Genomic DNA, 22,222 nt, shown 5'->3' with positions numbered 1-22,222 from the left:
GGAGGCTTGTACCCTTGCACTCTAATCCTAATTTGATTTTTCGAGTTAGGATTTAAGATCATCAATGGAAAACATCGGGTTTTCTTACATGGTTTCTAATTAAGGAGGGTGATTATACATACATACATACAACAACAATAACGTCAAGCCTTTGTTCCACTACGTGAGGTCGGCTACATGAATCCTTTTTCTTCATTGTCCTGTTAAACATCAAATTCTCGTTTAAATCTAATAAAGCAAGATCATTTCTAATATTTCCTAACCATGTCTTTTTAGGTCTACATCTACCTTTCTTAATATAAGTCAAATATAATATCTCTACTTTCCTAACTGGGTCTTCAGAAAGCCGATGTTTTGTGTGACCAAACCATCTAAGGCGACTCTCTCTTATCTTATCTTCCACTAGAGTTACTCCAACCTTTTCACGTTTATGCTCATTTTGTATCCTGTCTCTAAGGGTAAATTCACTCGTCTACCTAAGCATCCTCATCTATGCCACACTTAACTTAGTATTATGCTTCTCTTTTAATGACCAACATTCTGCATCATAAAGCATTGCAGGTCTCACCACCATCTTATAGAATTTTTCATTAAGTTTGAGGGGGGCTTTTCTATCACACAACAAGCCCGATGCATTCCTCCACTTCAGAGTGCCGGTGCAGCGTCCCTTGCGCACTTCTCGCTGTATTTAGGTCACTTTCAAGGAACACCCTAGCATTAGTACAATGTATTTAAGGATTCATGTCATGATTATTCTGCAAATTTTATGCTGACTGTCAGCTACCTAACACAATGCTTCACTTTTCTCATCCAGGACTTGAGACCTAGTATCGACAATATTAAAATGTATACACAATCACAAATGACATATGATGATGACTTTAGTAAAAAAAAGTTGTAACTAACTGGCACAAGGCCCATTTTTAATTATTACTGAAGTTGACATTATTATTATTTTTTTTAAATTGGATTATTTCATTTGGTTTTATCCTTTGGATAAGTTTAATTTTTAATTCGAACTTTTTTTAGTTTGGAAGATTAGATTTGCTTTTAAAATTTGGCCTTATCTCTATAGCCCAAATTCTATAAATAGGGATCCATTATATGCAAATTATTATTGTTGTTTGTTGAATCAATGAATTGATGAAATTAATTATGGTCAATTGATTATTCCTTAGACTCAAATTTTACATATAGATCATTTGAAGTTGAGCTTGTAAAGTTATTTTTTCTTCCCCATCTATCAATTCTGAAATCACAAGCTTTGCCAATATCCCATAGAACCCTAAATCTTTAATTTATGTGGGGGTCATGCTTAACTCGTCATATTGCTAAACCTAACAATGCATTTTCCACACTAATCACTTCAATCATGATCCGCACGTCTTATTTTTGCATTGACTGACACATGATAAAGTTTCGCGCTTTTTTGTGCCTTGCTTAGCACTATCCATCATCTCACACATTGCTGTCATTCATTGTCCACACCCTATGATGAGGACATCGACAAATTCTACCAACAAGTTTATCGACGAAAGAATCGCAGATCTACGGCCACGATTCAACGCCTTTACTTTTGATGCATTCCTTCATGTTATGTTTATTTAGTTTTGTTGTTTTCCAAATTTACCCCTTTGGGGGATTGTCTTGTTATTATAGCCCAGAGGGCAAATTGCGTACTTTTCCTTTTCATGATTGAGACCTATATATAGTGGTCTAATGTGTTGTAAGGATTTTTGGGAATGAATAATATGATATTTTATTTTGCCTTCTTCTTCTTCTTCTTCTTGTGAGTGCACTAGAGAGAAGAGAGAGAGCTCAAGGTGAGCAAGTGCAAGGCCCACCAACCGTTGGAAGAGTCCACGGCTCGTGGTTAGTTTATTTCTATCTTAGTTGTGTTTTCTTTCACCTTCCTTCCCCAACCCATCCGTCGGCCCCTTCCTACCTCTCCACCACCGGTTGCTTAACGTCCCCACCCAAATCCTCCCAAAACTCCACCACCTCAAGCTCCAACCGATGTCCCAATCCCTTCTCCTCCTACCCGGCCACAAACCCTTCCCACTTTCCCCTTGCTGCCACCCCTCACATGGATTCCCACCATCATGATGCTTCCACACATCATCATGGCTTCCTAGATTGAGTCAAGCAAGTTATGCATGTTTTCAATTATTTGAAATTCAAATTTGAATTTCAAAAACTTTCCTAATTTGCAAAGTTCCAAATAAGAAAAGTTTTAAACCTCACTCTGATTTAAATTTAAATTAGAGAGGATTGTTTATTCTTTTTCCTGTTTGACAAACCTCATTTGGAAACTACTTAAAATCATCCCCCACACTTCTCTCTTGATACTTCCGGCCTACCCATTAATGGGTTAAATCCCATTGCTTCCTACCTCCATCCCACTTAAATTTGAATTCAAAATTCAAATGAAATCCCGCCAAATCCACTTAAAATCTGAAATTAATTTCAGATCTTGATTAAATTCTTTCTCCCCGTTTTCTAACCTACCCAATCCTCCACCCAAACGCCCCCCCCCCCCCCCCTTTTTCTTCCCCCCCCCCCCCTTTTCTCTCTACTTTGTCCGCCCCTTTCCCTTGGCTCCTCTCTCTTGGGAAACCCTAATTTGCTCATGAGACTTGAAGCCAAGAGAAGAAGACGATCTCCTCTCCCAACCTCACTGTCATCGGTGCATGTCCGATCCTGAGGTCGATCATGGTTTCGCCTACAACGCCCAAGGGAAATCGACATTCTCCGCTCCCCTTTCTACGAGCCTGACTGGGAGTACGACGAATCGGTGGAAGACTACGTCAATTGTATCATATACTGTTTAGCGGAGACGATTGACCTTCAAAAACCCAAGACGCTTTGGCTAATCATCGGTCACCCGCCGCTTCCTCCACCGCCGTCTACTTCTCCATCAACGAAGTTCTTTGGCCCCACTTCCTAGTGGTAATCTCCTTCCTTGTATGGTTCGTCTTTCTCCGCTAAAGCCTAAGAGTGAAAGAGTGAGAAGGTGCTCAAGGTGAACTACTTGTTATTAAGTGTTGGGTTTTGTTATGAGCATGTAACATTTACTATTGTTGGATTTTTGATTAAATTGTTTGGCTAATCTCGATAGCACTTCTTTGCCTAAGCAAGTTAAAAATTTTGAATTCCGAAATCTATCTTTATTGCAAGCAATAATTTTATATCGGCACGTTTGTTCAATTGATCGTTATAATTTCTCAAGTAACTCCTACAAGTTTCACATCACCCTAACACTCTCCTAGTTCACAGACCCACAGCACTCAGTCTCATTCTGAACCCAACCCAACCATTGCATACGCTATCACAGATCATGTGCGTATATGCATCCTCCTTGACATGGACTTTAACTTGCGCCCATGATATGCTGCTTCATCACTTTTCACTGTATAGTACCTCACCCGATACCTTAGCATTTTGCACTTGTTGCAACATGCTTTTGTCCACTTCATTGTTCACTGCACGTCTTATCCATGCCTGGAGTAGGAATCTTGCAACACATGAGCAAATTCAAGCACTTTCCTCATAATTTGTGACACTGTTTGCTAATTCCTGCCATCCGAGTCCTCTATAGATATATAATTTCCATTAGAATCACAATATTGATTCATTCACAACAACCCTTGATTCCATCATTGGCTAGTGGCCGCTCGCCAAGGACCTGTAGAGCTAGTGATAGCTATAGGTAGATCTTTTAACCTACAAGGAGGCCATAACTTTCTAATATTTGACTCTACTACAATAGGGTATAATTTTTGCACAACTGAGTATTTGGACTTCACTTAAAAATTAGCCCAGCCTTAGCTTTGTAAACCACCTTAATTGGTGACAGTTACGTATGAGTATATTTAATGTCCCACTAGAACTGAATTATTTTCTACATAAAAGCACTGTTTTACTTTTAGAGGAAATTTGATTATTTTGAATCAATATTTGTTAATAATTGCTTCAAGTTAATTTATTTGCATATCATTTAGAAGTCATGTTAGGTTGCTCTTGCATGCTACATCATTAGTTTTTTAAAATAATCATGTCACTCACTCCAGAACAAGTCTAAAATCATATTGATGATTTTCTTGTCTAAAATAATCAATTTAAAGAGCAGATCACCAATAGCTTAATTGGTATGATAAGAAAGTCTCCTATGCTCCCTCTCAAACTCTCTATTTTACCAAATAGAAGGTCTTCAGTGCTCGAGTATTGTCTTAAACTGCTGGGCTGTATAGCAAATGCTCAGGTACTGCAGCAAATAATATTCGATTATGATAACTACCGTGATCGAGTGCTATAGCTGTCACTGGTTGCTTCTTTTCTAATGTTTTCCACAACCTGCAAACAAGGCTAAATAAAAAAAAACACATTTGTTGTTTTCAACAAACTTGAAATAAAAATACAAAAGTTTTCTTGCTGTCGAGCACATGTAGGCTTTCCATACAGGGTAAAAATCACTTGTAGCGTTAAACACTACTTGGGATATCTTTAATTTTTTCATTGATAAATCAAAACTATGATGCACCTACACTTCTCCTCAAAAAGGCGCGCAGTGTCGGACATGTATCTAATACGACAGGTATCCGACACCCCTCCGACATGTAATTGACAGGCCAAAAATGTGTCCGATTAAAAAAAATATTAAATATAAATTGTACACGCGTGTCTTAAATATTTTATGAATTATTAAATATAAATTCTTATATTTAAAATTTTTTACTTTTTAAAATATAAAAACTAAATTTATTATTTCCTATCCACAACAGAAAATCAATCGCCCGCACTCAATACCTCATTCATCGAATATTCAAATTTTCATTTCTCTTTAGCGGTTTACGACTTTGATTTCACAACAATACTCGATGTCATCTCAACATCGACGTCTGACGTCGTTACAACATCAACATTTCAAAACGATCTCCATATCAAAGTCTGTCACTGTCTTGACATTGATGCTCGACGTTAGTAATTTCTACACCCACAATTTGACATCTTATCTTTGTCCGACGCCTTCTCAATATCGACGACGAACACCCTCTTAACATTGACGCTCGATATATACTACATAACATCGATGCTCGACTCTCGACAACATTGTCGTCTTCTCTCTCGATGACTAATAACGACATCGGCACCCGACTCTCGACTTCCTAATATTAGTTATTTTAAGCACAAATTTTAGTTAAATGACTTTGTATTTCTAAATTATTTTTAATATTTATGTTTATTCAATTTTTATATACTATTTTTAAAATATAAAAACTATAATATTGTGTCCAACTCATGTCCGTGTCCTATATTTTCAATAATTGATGTGTCCCATGTACGTGTCGTGTCGTATCCATGTCGCCGTGTTCGTGTCTGAGCATCATAGATGGAAAATCTCAATAAAATTTCTAAAATTAGATGAACTTGGATCGCAATAAGTTCTGAAAAAGGTACAAGTATTTTAGGTTTACTGATTGTATTTTTTACTAATTATCGACATAATGCATTATAAATTATGGATATAATTTGTATATTTAGAATATTATATATTATTATTAAATATATATATATTTAATTTCTGAATAGTAGAATGTAAGCTTTTGAAGATGCCTAACGTGGTTGCTGTGGCATCATAAGCTTTTGAATCACAAAGAGAACGACGTACATTTTATTCCATTAAAGAACTATGAGCCTATATCAGAACATTGTAGATTAAATCCATAACTGAATAATAGTATGCAACAAGCTTGAAGTAGAATAATAGTGCTTTGACAGATTTATTGGGAAGTCATTCAGTATGTATAGATGCCTTTAGAAAAACTAACCTATTTTGAAAATTTATGACTTTTTAGTGGATGCCAAAGTTCAAAAAAAAAAGGTTAATTAGCTGGTTAAACTTGCTTGAGCCAAGCTTAAGCTTGGCCCAATCTTAGAACCAATTGTTAGATGTGCCCGGCTTGGTACAAAATAATCTTCAACTAGTAAAATTAAAAAATTAATTCATTTATGAATTTTGGCAGAAGTTATGCAATTGGCTGTTCACCTACCATCAACCCTAAATGGTTCTGATTTGAGCTTCGAACAAGCAACATAATTTTTGTTTGTATTTAAATTTTTTTCTTGTTTTGTTGACATGCTTAAGTTCACTCTCCAAGTATTACTATTCCGTTTATGTACAATTTTTAGTAAATACGCCTCTAACTATGCTTTCTCCTTGTTGATTATTTTTATTGCCTTTGAATTTATTATATTTTTAGTTCATTATTGTTGACCATGCTTAACTTTTGACTAGGTCACTGGATTTTCTGTTGGGGGTCGTGTTGTTGATGGGAATGGTGGAGTCGGTGGAGCAACAATTATTGTAGACGGGCAGCAAAAAGCCACCTCAGATAGTGAAGGATTCTATAAACTTGATCAAGTATGGCCTTGTTTCCTAATCCACTTTCCATGCTTTTGTAAAACCTTAAAGAAGGCTTTTTACTTGATCTTATATATATATATATATATAATGCCTTATAGTAGAAAATAATGGCCCTTCTCCTTCTATCTAATTTTTTTTTTATGCTTTTACCATTTTATAGTTATGGTATAGTGGAAGAACAGAAGGAGCCGCATGGGCGGAATTTGATATGAGACGTATATATTTAGATATATTATATGATAAATGTTAATGCTGTAAATACCTTATTATGATGCTTTCTTTTAAGAGGGGAGTGTGAGAATCCAAATGAATAATATAAAATTTTGGAGGACCAAATTTTTTTAGGAGGGAGCGTATATGAATCCAAATATTTAATTTAAAATCTTAAAATTTGAATTTAAATCTGAAATTTTATTTGATTCATTTTATCTTGAAAAAAATGGGAATATGGCAGCAATAATAATTAACTTAATAATTATACTTATCTTATGGGTCTTTGCTAGTTTAATAACAATTAATGATGGGTTTATGAATTTAGAATTTTTTGTTTATGCAACCATGTTCGATAATGAATAAATGGTTTAATGTGGGTTTGTTAGTAGCTTATTCATGCTTCTGTGTTAAATGGATGAATAGTTATGACCATATGTTATAGGGATTGTTAGGTTTGAAGTAAGAGTGGTGTAAATGTTTCAAATGCAAGTGTTTTGAAAATATTTGTGTTTGATTTGAAGTAAAATGAATCCAAAGTAAAATTTTAGTATATTTGGAATTCATCCTCTAGTTTAATTTTGATGTATTTGAAAATCGTTAAAATGATTTTCTAATACACTGTAAATATTTTGCCATTTCCCATCGCAAACCATTGCGGCTCGTTGTTGCGGCTGGCCGTCGGTCACTGTCGCCACTTTTCGCTTGCCGTTGGCTGCCATCACTGTTTCTAGCCGCCGCTGTTAGTATAGCTTGACACTAGCTGCTGTGGCCGCTACCATTTACTGACTACTAGCCACCACGATCATCGGGTTTTAGAATTGGGTTTTAGACTGCATTCATTTGCTTCAAGCCAAATAAAAAAAAATTGCATGCATTTATCATTCACTCATCCAAACAGTACTAAATATTTTATATGCACTGCATTTATTTTATATTGTATTTTTTTACTCTTGCATACTTTTTTCATCTAACCAATGACCTCTTAAGCATGAGGTGTTAATAAGATATACATTGAGTCATTTACAGTAAAGTTCAGTGAATGATTGCTGGAGTGTCTAGGAAGAATTTTTTATAAGCAGAAAATTTGATTTTAGTTGCGGGGATCACTATCTTGACTTAGTCAAACAATTTCAAATTGTTAGGTCAGAAAATTGCTGATTTTTAAATGTTTACTTTATTTTGAAAAGGATGTTATGTATCATCTAACATATGTGATTAAAGAAAGGAAGATATTATTAGGGTAATTAAGAGGGTTTAGACATTTTAGAAGATTAAACATGATTATAGTCCAAATCCAGCTCTACTGGCTAATGGCTACTTTATGCACATTAAGCCTATGTTTTAATTTATATTTAGGTTTTCTTTATCAAGTGTGGGCTTTAGGAATTGAAGGAGAGCTTGAGAGAGGCTGAAGGCTTGAATAGGATTGGCAAAAGATTTATTCTTATTTTTTATTGTTAATAATTTTCTTTAGCGTAATAATTAATAATTTAAGCTTTAGAGGATGGCCTGTTCATAAAACATAGTGTATAACGGCTAGTAACCTTCAATAGCACCTTGTGTTGTAGAGCAATAGATAAATCCTAAAAAAGGATGTATGCAAATTGCAATTCATGATACATGCATGAGTAAAATAAAATAACTACTATTAACCTATGATGCACAGACACAGACATGGCGACACGGATACGACACGGACACAGGACACGTCAGTTATTGAAAATATAGGACACGGGTTGGACACGATATTATAGTTTTTATATTTAAAAAGTAATGTATAAAAATTAAATAAGTATAATTTTAAAAATAATTTGAAAATAATAAGTCATTTAACTAGAATTTGTGTTTAAAATGACTAGTATTAGGATGTCGAGAGTCAAGCGTCGATGCCATTTATCAGTCACCGAGAGAGGAGATGAAAATACCTTCACTGCCAAAAAGAAATGAAAATGGGAATATTCGATGATTGGGTTTTAAGTGCGGACGTTTATTTGGTGTGTGATAGGAAATAAAAAATTTAGTTCAAATCCCGCAAAATACAAGAAATTATATTTAAAAAAATTCAAAAAATATTTAAGATACGCGTGTCGGACATGCGTGTCCAATTTGTATTTAATATTTTTTAATCGAACACGTTTTCAGTGTGTCTGACACGTGTCAGAGGAGTGTCGGACGAGTGTCGTGTCGGATACGGTGTCGGATACTGCACGCCTCTTTGAGGAGAAGTGTCGGTGTGTTGATCTCTGTATAAGGAACCAAAAGGGAAGAAAGTAGAAAAACATGCATACGTACCTAGTACCCATCGGATACTCGGATCCACATATCCTGCCGAAAACCTCCGCAAAACTCGCAAGAAATCCCGCTATGTCACTGTTTATCCGGCGCCGCTCAGGGAAATCTTCCTAAATCTCACGAAAGCTCCTCGATCCCACCCCTACCCTCTCTATTAAAAAGCGAACGAAGGCTTGATCTCTCAGCTCCTTCCGATGCAAAACCTCCCTCCTCCCTTTGCTTCTTTCGGTCCAAAGAAAGAGAGAGAGAGAGAGAGAGAGAGAGAGAGAGAGAGAGAGAGAGAGGCAGAGGTAGATCTCCCTACCTGAAGCCAAAATCCCGAAACTCCAGTCCCTGTCGAAGCCTTCTCCCACTCTCGGCTTCTTCACACGAAAGCCACGATCCAAACCAAAGCCTCCACGACCTCAGCTCTTCCGACCTAGACCATCCACAAACCTTCCGCCTCTTCCCACACCCAAACTCCTCCATCCCGTTCGAAGCCAAGCTCCGACCTCTACAAGCCTGACCTCTGCTCTAGCTTCCCCATCCGAACTCCTCATCTTACCCCATCAGAGCCGCAACACAAGCCTTTCCCCTATCTCCATTCATAGTCTTTGAACCGGCCGAACCCAAGTAGCCATTATCTGAACCGAATCCATCAGGTTCAGTCGAAATCTCTCCACTACCTAGACCCGAGCCCTACTTAGCCCATTTGAAACTCAAGTTAACCCAAGATAATCCCTACCCACCTAATTATTGCTTGTTATATTTGGTTATTATAATTATTATTAATTATAATAATCTTGTTATTATAATTAGTGATTATTATGATAATTAGTTTATAATTATTAATAATTATAAATAACTATTAATTATAATGATTATGTTATCATAATTATTAAAAATTATAGTTATTGTTAATTATAATAATTATATTATTATTATTATTATTAATTATTATTTAAAAAAAAAGAAGAAGAAAGGTATCTCTTACCTCGATTTTGTGCACTCTTTCGTTGCTGCCCCGCAAAGGTATAAAATTTTTCTAACTTAAAAATCCTTCTCTCGTGGCTTGCGACGGGCCGACAAATCCCTTACACGCTTACGTAGCGTAGTAGGGAGGAAAACCTGCACGGCGCTTGCGACAACCTAACTAAAAAATCCTTCCTCGATGCTAGCGACGAGCGGACAAACCCCATACGCGCTCACGTAGCGTAGTAGGGAGGGAAACCGGTGCGACGCTCGCAATGAGGCTGGTAATCCCAGGAGTGCTCATGTAGCACGAGGGGGACCAAAAAATAATAAGTACCTCCAAACACTCATGTAGTGTAGAGGGGGGAAATAAATTGTGCTCTTTAATAACACACCTAAAAACCCTTAAACGCTCATGTAGCAGGCGGGGATAAAATAAAAAAAAATGGAACTGTGGTGTCATTTGATACCTACCTGAAACACTCATGTAGTATCGAGGGGAAGACTGCCTCTTAGTTTTTCTCCTAAACGGGGGAGACGCTGGAGGTTGCCAAAATTTTATCTGAAATGAGATAAGGACTTGAATCAAAATGAACTTGGACTTGGACTTGATTGAACTTAAATGACCTTGGCACAAGGACATTTCTTGGACTTGAATCAAAACTCAACCTACTTGAACATTTGAACTCAAGAGGATATAACCTGAACTACAAGGAGATTAATATAATATTCAAAATAAAGTTATAATTTTTGAGATAACAAAGTACAAATTAAATGCAAAAGAAGGGTACACAAGACTTGTAATGAATGCAGAACTTGCAAATATCATTCACTCACTAAATGCTGATGAAGACTCATGCAACTGTCTAACTTGAAACAATTGCAAAGGCCATGAGAATATGTTATGGATTCATTAACAATTATTATTTGTATGCAAATAATCAAGTGAGTTTTCAAGTGATGAAAATTGGATGGTATATGCAGTTGGTTGCCATTGATCGTGTAGAATGCACAACAAAGGTGATCACCCGTGGAGAAGGATTCCTCATGAGCTCGGTAAAACCACCAAAGGAGATTTTGATGAAAATACCAGTGAATATAGTAGATCATTAATCGGCTTGCATATAAATGATGACGGGAATATGATGCATGTATGATGAATCCCCCGTGCATATGGATATTCATGCGATGTGAATATTTGCAAGTAAGGGCAAGAATCTACAACACATAAGGACTCTAACAAGTTTCTATAGGGTAATCCTTCGCTCTTATAATAATCCTATCTATAAACAGTGATGGTGGATGCATCATCAGAGCCTCTATAAGCAAGAGATAGAAGATCGTGGTGAATACATAAACTTACCGTTAATGGTGAGAATGCACCTTATGAACAATAATATACATAGGCGGGTGATGATCAACATGTTGTGAATACCACAACACCCCTACAATCAATCACTATTTAATGTTAAGCAAGTACATTGATCCGTTATGGGCAAAGGCGGATAATATACAACAAAATGTAAGCATTTTCAAATCGCCAGCAGAAGACCCATTTTGTGTTCAATATGTCACGGGCAAGCAAGGAGGGAAGAACTACAACAAATGTAACGAAGAGATATAAGCATAGGAACTCTTACGAGCTACTATATAAGATCCTTCGTGCATCCAATATGATATCCACAAGCAAACGCTAAAAAAAAAAGAGAAAGACTACAACAAAATGAGCTCCTAGGAGCCCTCGTAGAAGATTCGTCAAATTCCCAAAATACCCTCGCACATGCACTGTATTTTGTATACACATAGATGCACAAGGGGTAAGTGTAATCAAAACCTGCATGGGCCCCGTCGAACATGTGGTGGAAACACATGAGACGTCTAGAGATGATACGCGAGTCAATAAATTTGAACCCGATCCTCCTAAGCAGGTTGATAGAAGTCGACAAGTTTCAATAAATAATTACAAAATACCCCCAAACACTCGCATGGGCCCCGATGAACGTGTTATGGGTACACACGTCAATAAGTGAATTTAGATTCGAATCCGATCCTCCTATGCGGATTAATAAGAGTCGACAGTGTTCGAACCATCAAACAAATATACAATTGTGGTGACTGATATATTTGTCTTAATACATTCATATTAGGCCTTCAAGTCATATAACAATAAGAATTCACTAACAAAGACAAAGCCTACGAAACCCAATCCCCTATCGACAAGGTTCAAACTTTAAATGAAAATAGCCCCACACATCGATAATGGCCGAGTTGAATGAAAAATCTCAATTGGAGGGGTTCATAAATAATTTCAAATGCCATCCCAAATGCTCAAAAGTTCAAAAAATTCCAAAATCAATCAAGTCCAAATATTTAAAACTGAAATCCAACCATTAAACACTTAAAGTAAAATTCATCCACTCTCCGCAGCAGTTTGCCGAGGTGGACAAATTGAAATTTATTTCAGCTCATAAAGAGCTAATGTCTAGTCGAAAATATCAGTAGGATGCATTCTTAAACAATCTTCTGCTAATAAGGACGTGGTACGTGTCATCTGATCGGCGGTTTTGCCGCCAAATGACACCGCAGGATAAACGATCATGACTCAGGGCCCTTTGAATCGAGTGGTTTTGCCGCCAAATGGCACTACTAAATACCGGTTATGGGTAGAGCCAATACGCTCCTTAGTGTTATCAAATCCTTGAGATATGAATCAATAAGATATGATCGATAGGACACAAAGCCCTCCGTTAGCTATGGTGGATTCAAATTTATCCCCTTAGGCAAATATTTATCCTAGGTCTACAAGGTACCCTTGGACGAAGCAACCCATGGCTCCCGACAAGGATTCTTCTGTCAGGTTGGGTCGACTACCTACTCTGACTAAGTAGACCAGGGACCATGATGGCCCGGGACGACGGAACCATGGGATTTTGATCGGGTCTATCATCCATTCCCCCACCATCCGCTTTAAGTGCATAATGATGAAATTTTCAATTTTAAATATTAATCCTTCAAATCCCAACCTATGCTGCTACTATATGCCAGATAACACGTATATACTATGTATCTGATTGACAACTAGCCTTAATTGAAAGTTCTCTCTCGTTATCGGGAGGGGTAATTAACTATAGGGGCTTGCGCCTGTAGGAAACCAGAACTCATATCATAAAGTCCTCGCAAAATGAGGGCGAAATATCTGGGTAGTGTCTTATCTACAAACCCATTTGCCTTCCAAAATTTACCCCAGAACTTAATTCTGTTAAAACTCCCTCGCCAATGAGAAAACAAAAATAGTCGGGCGGAGGCCGGGGCCGAATTTTCGGTGCCCACAAGGTGCATCATAGCTATTAACATGATAAATGTACTACGGTATGATATTTAAGGTTATTTATCATTGTACATATGATTGCAAATAAATTTTTTTGCAAGGTTCTTAAAAAACATTATAATAAGATCTGATAGAGAACGAAAAATGATCATGACAAGTGTGTGATGTGATAAGCTTTGTGAAGAAGATTGCAAATTAGCTCTTATTATGATGGTGTAAAATCATGACAGCTTAATACTATTCATCATAAATTGTACAGTATACTACAATCACCCGTGTAAAAAAAGAAGTTTTATCAAACAGTCTAAGATCAAACAGCAGTTGGTGTCCATTGCCCATTGCCTGTGAAGATTCTCTATTAAGGCGCCACTGGGAGACTCTCATTTACAACTCATTAATTGGGAAGGCATATGACATTGAGGGTGGCGTCTTGGCTCTCTTTAGCATTTAAGGTTATGAGGTACTATCATGTTGATAGCTTTGATTTAAAGAGTAGAACAGAGCCAAATAACAATTGCTTTTGTTATTTTTATTAATTTGGAGGGTTACAAAAAGGTCTCAATTTTAGCTTTGTTTTGTCAAATCAGCTTTTTATATTTATGTTTTTTTATGTTATAATATTCTACACCTACCCAGGATGCACTTGAATTATTTAGACGGACTCGACTTATCTTCTCTTGTACTCTATTCTGACCGTTCAGGTTACTTCTAAGCATTATACAATTGTGGCTGAAAAAGACCACTACAAGTTCAGTGCTTTGGAAAACTTTTTGGTAACTTATTACTTCATTTTCTAGATTAACATGTTAAAACCTTTTGATCTTACTGTTTATACTCAACTGCACCCTTATATTGCAATACGAATTGTATTAATAGCATAACTTATTATGTTAGGTTCTTCCAAACATGGCTTTTATTAATGATATTAAAGCGATCTACTATGATGTTTGTGGTTTTGTTCGAGTGATTAGCCCAAATTCTATTGCTAAGGTAAATACTCTCTCTTGTATTGTGTTGTTGACATCATTCGAGAGTTAAAAAAAATGTTGTTCTCTATGCAATTTATGGATAATTGTAGGTGGCATTAACACGTGGACCTGACCATGTCGAGCCTCAGACAAAACTGACAAAGGAGAACGGAAGCTTCTGCTTTTTGGTGTGTATAACATTGTTTTATTAGTTTATAGCCTGGTACTGTTCTTGCTCATTCTTAGTTGATTTTTCCCTCTTTCTTTCCTAATTGTATGATGGCATGTTTCTGTTATGTAACTAGAAATGCCTCTGAACTGCTGTGCCATTTTGCTCATCTTTGGTGGTATAAGGCACACGTGAATAGATTACTTGCAAAAATGATGTTTTTTGAGAGTATATTGTGACCTTTTTAGCATTGTGAAGTTAACAGGAGCATTTATCTTTTTGGCGTATTATTTGAGAGGTTTAGTACATGTTTTGTGAAGTTAACAAGAGCATTTTCGTTCTTTCGTAGATCCCATCTCATCCATATTTAATTCATAAAAAAAGCTTAAATAATTGATAAAAACTAAGAAAACATCTATAGTGACATCACTGAGAGGATCTTTATTTGAGTTTTCATCATAACAAATTGGTCTCTCCCTTGCTTCATCCTGTGAAGTCCAATAACTCACAATCTTCTTCTTCATTTATTTCAATCATCTTCTTCTTTATTCTTCATTTTTTCATTGGAGTTGCATTGATGTGGACCTCAAGACGAGTTTGATATTGCACAATTTTAAACAATGCATGTAATAGTCAATGAAACAGTAACCTATCATATGATTAGCGAACATTATTTCAACTGTATTTTTTAAGAGCAGTGATCAGTAATAAGTAATCATATACAACAGGTTAGTAAACTCTATCATTTTTATACCCGTTTGTTATAGAACGATTTCAATCTATCTCAGTTTAGAAAATCTATATACCTGTCATATTCATATGCACGACGTATAGTGTCGATGCTATGCATGTATATGTGTGAATAATTTATTGAGGGTGAAGTAGGGTTGTTATGTAATGTTGGATAAGTGAGATTGTAAATGAAAATCATCTCCCAAAGTTTTTGTTGGTTTTCTCTTATCAAGAAGTCTCCTCGGTTAAATGTCCTAGTAGAGCTCAACACAATTTAAATGGCAAGAAATGCTATTAGGCTTATTGAAGTAGTTGTCAAATTGGGGTAAGGGTATGGTAGGTTCAAGAGAGGTATAACTTTAGGGGAGGTTATACCTATTGTTGAAGGGTGAGATAAAAAAGGACAGCACCTGCCCTTGATTTTTTGATGTTTTTTCATGATTAAAATGTTGTGGTAGATTTCATAAAGGAGCTTGACACGATTTACATATTAATAAAGGCTACGAGGCTCACCTAAAATATGTTATTGTAGGGTGAAGCACAATTTATGTTGTGGAGATATGAGAGAAATAGAGTTCAAGAAGGTTATATCTACTGCCGTTTCATTTTAGTTGATGCCATCCGTGGTTTTTGAAAGTGACATGGCACAATCAACTTGGGGGTGAATTGATAATTTAAAAACTTTAACTAAAAAATTTAATTAAAGAACGAAATAACGTGCAACAGAATATTAGTGAAACTTTAAAACAAAAATTATAATTGTTTTCTTTTTTGTTTTTTTAGAGCAAGAAAATCATTGGTTATTAGTTTGAGAGCAATTTAAAAATAAAGATTTATATTAATAGAAATCTAATGAAAAGTTTGTTTTAAAATTATTTCTTGAATGCAATCACAACAAGTTATACCATAAATCTCAAATAATTAAATTTTGCAAGAAATAAAGTATTGAAATGTAAAAGAAAAGAAAATTGAGATTTTTATTGTCATTTTGTTGAACTATATCTACATCTACTCTCTAAAAGTCCTCATCTTTGAGAATTACATTAGTAAATGTTCATTTTGCACTCTACAAGGCAAAGAAGTCCTTTTTCATTCCTAGTTGGAGAATAAACTTCACAAGCTCTTCTCCCGAAAATCCTAAAACCACCTGCTTCTCGCAATGGCGAGATGCCGCTCCTCGCAAAGGTGGAGATGTGCTATCCTAGCCTCCTCGGCTAGTCACAAGTGTTTTTCCTAAAGACTTTTTCACTAAAGCTTCTCTTTAAACGTTCCAAAATACAACCTAGAGGACCAAAGTGCATGCCAATCGTGTGAATCCCTCACACAACCCATGGCTCCCTCAAGGAGCAACCTCTCAATCTCACTATCTCTCTTCCAAGTGGATTGGAAAACTCTAACAAGGAAAAATACATCTTCTTCTTCGAAGACTCTCTCTTAGGAAAAAATGTCTCTTCATACTCACTTGCTTTACACACTTCGCATATCGACATAATCAGATTAGGCTATTTAAATAAAACCCTAATTTTAAATTTAAAAAATTGATAGTATAATACGATATGTGGATTGTATTGTTCGCTTAGTTCAATACCCAATTTTAAGTTCTGTTAGATTTGACTGTAATATCTGAATCGTACGATACACTAACTTGAATTGTATCTAGGATCGTCCAAGACAAACTAATATTCATCCACCAATATGCTGTCAGATTGTATTAGGACAACTTGAAGCGAACATTACAATATGTAATCAAGATTTGATCTTGATTTGATTGCTTGATTGACGGTCCATATTAGGCAACATTCATTAATACTCATACAATATGAACATGTTCATGCAACACGATTAGGACAAATTTTAAAATTCAAAATTTTCTAAATTTGGAAACTCATATTTACGGGCAGATATTTATTAATATAATTACATAATTGATTTAATTTTTGAAACATTTCATCGTACAATACGATCTCAATCGTATAGTACGATTTAATATGACACCGTATAGTACGATTTAATAAAAAAATCAACTGTTTACTTTTCATTCTCACTTGTGAATGTGTGCTCGATTGTCTTGCCAACATTCTCTTACATATATAATGGCTCAAAAAAAAAAAAATACAGACTCTTATTACAAATTCTGACTAGAATCAATCTTACAATTTCTTAAATTATTATTTTTTACTTGGCTTGAATGTTGTACTTGAAATATTAGTAGCACATAAAAACACTGTATATATTTCAGAGAATAATAAGTGATCTAACCAATAATGTTTGTAATAATCAAAACAACAGGTCAGGCTCACAGATTTCAACAATTTTTCATTGGTGTGGGCAAAAGAGATCAGGTGAGTGATGAGAGAAGGTGGTTTCTATGTTTGATGCAAAGTTGGATGCGTACAGGATTTCGTGTGAAGACTGTTGGGAGAAATGGTGAGTAGTGCATTGATGAAATGAATTGTTTGAGAAAGAATTAACAGGCATGGGCATGCAAGTCCCATAGGGCAGAGGAAGCTAACAAACAGGAAAGTCATGTTCGGGCAATTTGGCGAAGAAAAAACTACTCGAAGAAAGGTGCAAAGCAATTCAGACAAAGACTGATGAAACTAAAGATATGAAACATAAAAAATATTTTGTTCTTTCAAATGAAATGATAAGAAATTCTCAGATTTGATTGATTTATTTTTCTGAGGTGTGAAGCAATGAAAAAGGCACATCAAAGAAAAAAATTCTTCTTTCAAAAACTTTGTCAGCTTTGGATAAATGATCCTAGGGAATAGGTGGTCATCATGGCTAGGGATGTCATTAGAGGGATTGTTGAGATGCAGAATGATAGACTTGAAATTCTGCATGGGTTATCAGGGGATAGATGTGGAATTGTGGGCTATGAATCTTGGAAGATGTCATGATGAGAATTAGGAAAATCGATAAATCATATCGTAGTTTCATGCACAAGTGGAGGTGATTTGTAGAGCTAGAAGTTGTGCTTTAGGTGCAATGCCTGATTTGAGATCAAGTTAGTTCATTGAGGATTTTGTTGGCCCTAAACATTAATTAGGCATTACCTAAAAAATGTTGAATCAGATGAACCTTTAAGATTAATCAAGTTCTAATTAAGAATTGAACTTCTACTTAGGTTAATTAAACCCTAATTGGGTCATTGCGCTTTAATAAAGATAATTTAATTTTTTTATATTTGTTGTTGGTTTTTGCAATGCTTTTGGGCTGCAGTTGCTGGATCTCTCTACCTTTTTTTCCTCTTGTGTTGGTAGCTCTTTCTATCTTGGAGACTCATTCGACCACTCATATTCATCCAATCCCTTCCCTTCTATTGCTTGCAATTTTTGAAACATTTTGACTTTTCTCAGCAGACTTAAATTGATGTGCTCACCGTTAGTAGCCATATTGAAATATTCTGTACATTTTTCTGTAAAGAAATCAATGAAATTTATTTTACCAATTCTCGAAGTTCCCTCTCTCCCTCCCATTAGTGAAGACAATCTTGCCCATGGTGTTTAGCATCTTGAGGATTTTGATGGGAGCATTATGAGTGAAGATGTTATGATGGATACGAGATTTGAAATCCTATTTACTAGATGGACTGAAAAAAAAAAGTATTTTGTCCTTCCCAATCTCCAGGCAAGAAGGGCCAGATGAGTCCTTAGTTCATCTTTGTTGTTTTTTGTTCTATTGGGTGGTTCATCCTTTAGCTTCATGCATTATATATTTGTCCTCGTATAAATTCTTTGTACTTTGACAGTTCTTAGTAATTGCCCTCTATGTACTCATGTAATTATTTTGTTATAATATTGCATTAAAAATGCTAATTTAAGCCCTAATTTCATAGTTAGGGAGCTTAAGCTATAAAGATTGAACCTTTCTCAACTAAGCTAACTCGATTGAAACTAAATTCATTGAATTAGGGTTATAGTTTATTAATACTCGGGATGATCAAGCTAGTTTGATTGACCGCAATTATTGAGTAAACAATGTAATTAGGTAGAGTTGATGGGTAAATTTCTTCTAAATACTATCGATTCTTACTATTGATGGGAAACCTCATTATGTGGCCGTTGATGTTTTTCAGTGCAAACCAAAAATATACCTATTATTATTATTAATTGACATGTAATTAGACTTGCCTTAGACATCCTAGTATGAGTTTGATTTTTCAATAATAAATATATAATCGTAGATTTCTTTATCAAGAGGAAACCTGCTTTAAAGATTTATTTTATATGGTTTATCCTTCATGTTTACTTTAAATTACTTGTTGCTTATTTTCTTTAATTAGAAAATTCATCTTCCTATTCGGGATGCTTGTTAGATTTCATGTGTTTTATTTATATTTGAAAACTATTTTATACTCAAGAAAGTTTTCCCTCTTTCTTCTTGGTTTTTGTTCCATATTCTTTACCATTTTAACGTGCACGAGTACAGCGTCCCCAGCTAATACATCAGAGGGTGAGCTCTATCATTTCAGCATGCACATACAAGCATTTAATATAACATTCATATCATCTCATATCATTTCATTTCATATAATACATAAACTTTATCATATAATGCCATAAAATGTACATGTAATTTGCATAATTAACCATTTGATAAGAGTAAAGAATCATGATTGATCTATCAAATCATATAACTTGAAAGAAACAAAATACATTACTGTAATTAAAGAACCATGCATACTTATCGAAATTAGGAATTTGTTTTCTCTTTGTTAGTCCTCATTCCTTCGATGTCACCTCAAAACACCTATAAGAATTAAATTCACCTTTAAAAATCTACAAAATAGTTTAAAACAATATTCTCCTTCCTTCTCTTTCTAAACTACCCTAGGTTCTCTCTCTCCCTCTCTCTAAAAGATCACATAAAGCAATTATATATTCTAAAAATTTATATTTTTATATAATTACCTATTCCAACCAAATAAACCCCTTTACCCAACTCCTAATTTAATTTAAATAATTTATATTCTCGGATTTAAATTAATTAGAAATTACTAAATTAGGAAAAATAGTATTTTGAGAAAAATCTCAAAATCTCACCATTAGAATAATCTTACAACCCTTAGAAACAAACTTTGTTAAGAGATTTCATAAAAAATCAATATTTGGGAAAACCTTAATTTTTGAAACCCTAAAAAAATTTGGAGAAAAGCACATTCTAATGTTTAAAATCATTTCCTAGATCTTCCCTATTAATTTCTTAAAGAAATTTCAATGTTTCCACAAAACCCTAAAATTTCTTCCTTACGAAAACTATGCGGGGAACGGAGAAATGCTTAAATAAATCATACCTTAATCTTCCCCTTAGTCTCCTCTACAATTTCCCTCAAATCCGACCGCCGGAAACCACCGTCGGAGCCGCCGCCTAAGCTTTCCCGTCCGCCCAAGCCGTGCGCCTCTTCCCTTCGTGCGTTCGATTTGGCCGCTCGATTGTATGAGAGACCGAATGTATTCAGTCCCTTTAATTCCTCTTACGTCGGAGCCGCCGCCTAAGCTTTCCCGTCCGCCCAAGCCGTGCGCCTCTTCCCTTCGTGCGTTCGATTTGGCCGCTCGATTGTATGAGAGACCGAATGTATTCAGTCCCTTTAATTCCTCTTAAATGGCAAAAGGACTAAAATGCCCTCACTTAAACATTCCTAGCTTTAATAATGCTTAGGGGTACTTTGGGTATTTAGAGACTTCTATGAATTTTAATTCCTAAAGTAAGCAAAATTAGATATAAGTTTTATACATCAAATTTCTTAGAATTTTTGCGTAGAATTTATAAAATTAATCTCGTCAAATTTCATTTAAATTCTCGTCGCGACGCATCGAAAAGCGTGCGAGGTCTTAAAATGACATTTTTCGGGTTTTACAACATCAACCCGTGCCATCCAAAGCCTCAGAAGGTCTAGCCTAATTAACCGCCCAGCTTAGACATATCTTGAACCTGAGACATGCTTGTATGCATGAATTAAAAAAAAAACTATAAGAATAAGAATTTAAGTTGAATAAGTTTTCTTGATCAGACCTTAGATCTTTAGATGTTTAAGATCTCTCTAAGAGTTGTTTGAGTTTTTCAAGATGATCTAAAATTGGAAGCTTCCACTATGAGTTGGATTTCACTAACTCATGACTACATATAAAGTTCATTAATATTCTCCCTCCAATAATGTCCAAGCTAATCCAAAATAGATTGTCTTGCACCTTGAAGTTATTGAAGACCATTGGGGTTATTATGTTTTACAATTTATGCAGGCAGTGCTCCCTGAATAGAAAACCCATCGTATCATTATTGACATTTCATTAGACTTACTCTAGAGCTTTGCTGATTTAAATTTATTTTGTAATAAATCTATAATGAAAGTCAATTGTATTAAGTGGATTTTTACTGGAAAGACTAATCTTATACAGAGTATTTATCGTGATTTCTTTTGTTTACATTCCTTGTTACTTATTTTCTTTAGTTATAAATCCTTCTTATAATCAGGGTTGCTTATAAGATTTTGTGCCGTTTTGAATATTGAAAACAGCAACGCAGTTCTCCTTGATTTGTTGGTTTCGGAAGTTTGACTCCCAATTAAGAAGGGTCCAGGGTTCGAGTTTTCACGTATTTGTTGTGTGTGTATCTGCCTCCCTAATATCTTCTTAATGATGCTATTAAGCATATGCCTGAAATTATATCTTTGTTTTAGTTGTTCCTTTAGTGGCATTGAGGGTGATCGTCTACTGGGCAGGCATTATATTATTCTTCCCTCCACACACGGCATCTGATATCTTGTCTTGTTTTTGCTTGCTTTGTCTAAGTCCATTACATTCTTCAGCAGATTAACTTATATTGGAGAAGGGTGTTCTAAACTCTTTTTCAAACATGGCTAACTTATTCATTTATTCCCCCATATGACATCTGATAGGAGTGCTTGTATTCAACAAGCAACCTAACCAAATCGCGAACCAACAGCAGCCAAATGGCTGTCCACAGCAGGAAAAACAGCAGAAATCTGCTGTTTACAGCAAGAAAAACAGCACTTGTCCGGGAAATCTGAGAGAAAACTCAAAGGAAAGCTTGTATTTCACTAGTAGATGAATAAAACAGCAAAGACAATTGATCCTCAATTCGAGAGGAGGATCGATCTCTCCCAATCTCTGCAACGGCCG

The 22,222-nt window shown here is 35.4% G+C and overlaps 1 protein-coding gene across 1 annotated transcript in view; it reads left to right on the top strand.

Moving 5' to 3' along the window:
- LOC110112669 (nodal modulator 1) overlaps positions 1-22,222 on the top strand; it is a gene marked incomplete in the record, with an annotated part of 84,119 nt that overhangs the window by 13,202 nt on the left and 48,695 nt on the right. The window contains 4 exon segments of the mRNA XM_020844969.2: positions 6,296-6,421; positions 13,910-13,981; positions 14,103-14,198; positions 14,287-14,364. Of these exon segments, the coding sequence (XP_020700628.1) occupies positions 6,296-6,421; positions 13,910-13,981; positions 14,103-14,198; positions 14,287-14,364 (372 nt within the window).

The sequence above is a fragment of the Dendrobium catenatum genome, unplaced genomic scaffold (assembly GCF_001605985.2).
Source record: "Dendrobium catenatum unplaced genomic scaffold, ASM160598v2 fragScaff_scaffold_627, whole genome shotgun sequence".
Taxonomy (NCBI): Eukaryota; Viridiplantae; Streptophyta; class Magnoliopsida; order Asparagales; family Orchidaceae; genus Dendrobium; species Dendrobium catenatum.
The sequence above is the reverse complement of the archived record's forward strand: the minus strand, read 5'-3'. Positions and strand labels throughout refer to the sequence as shown.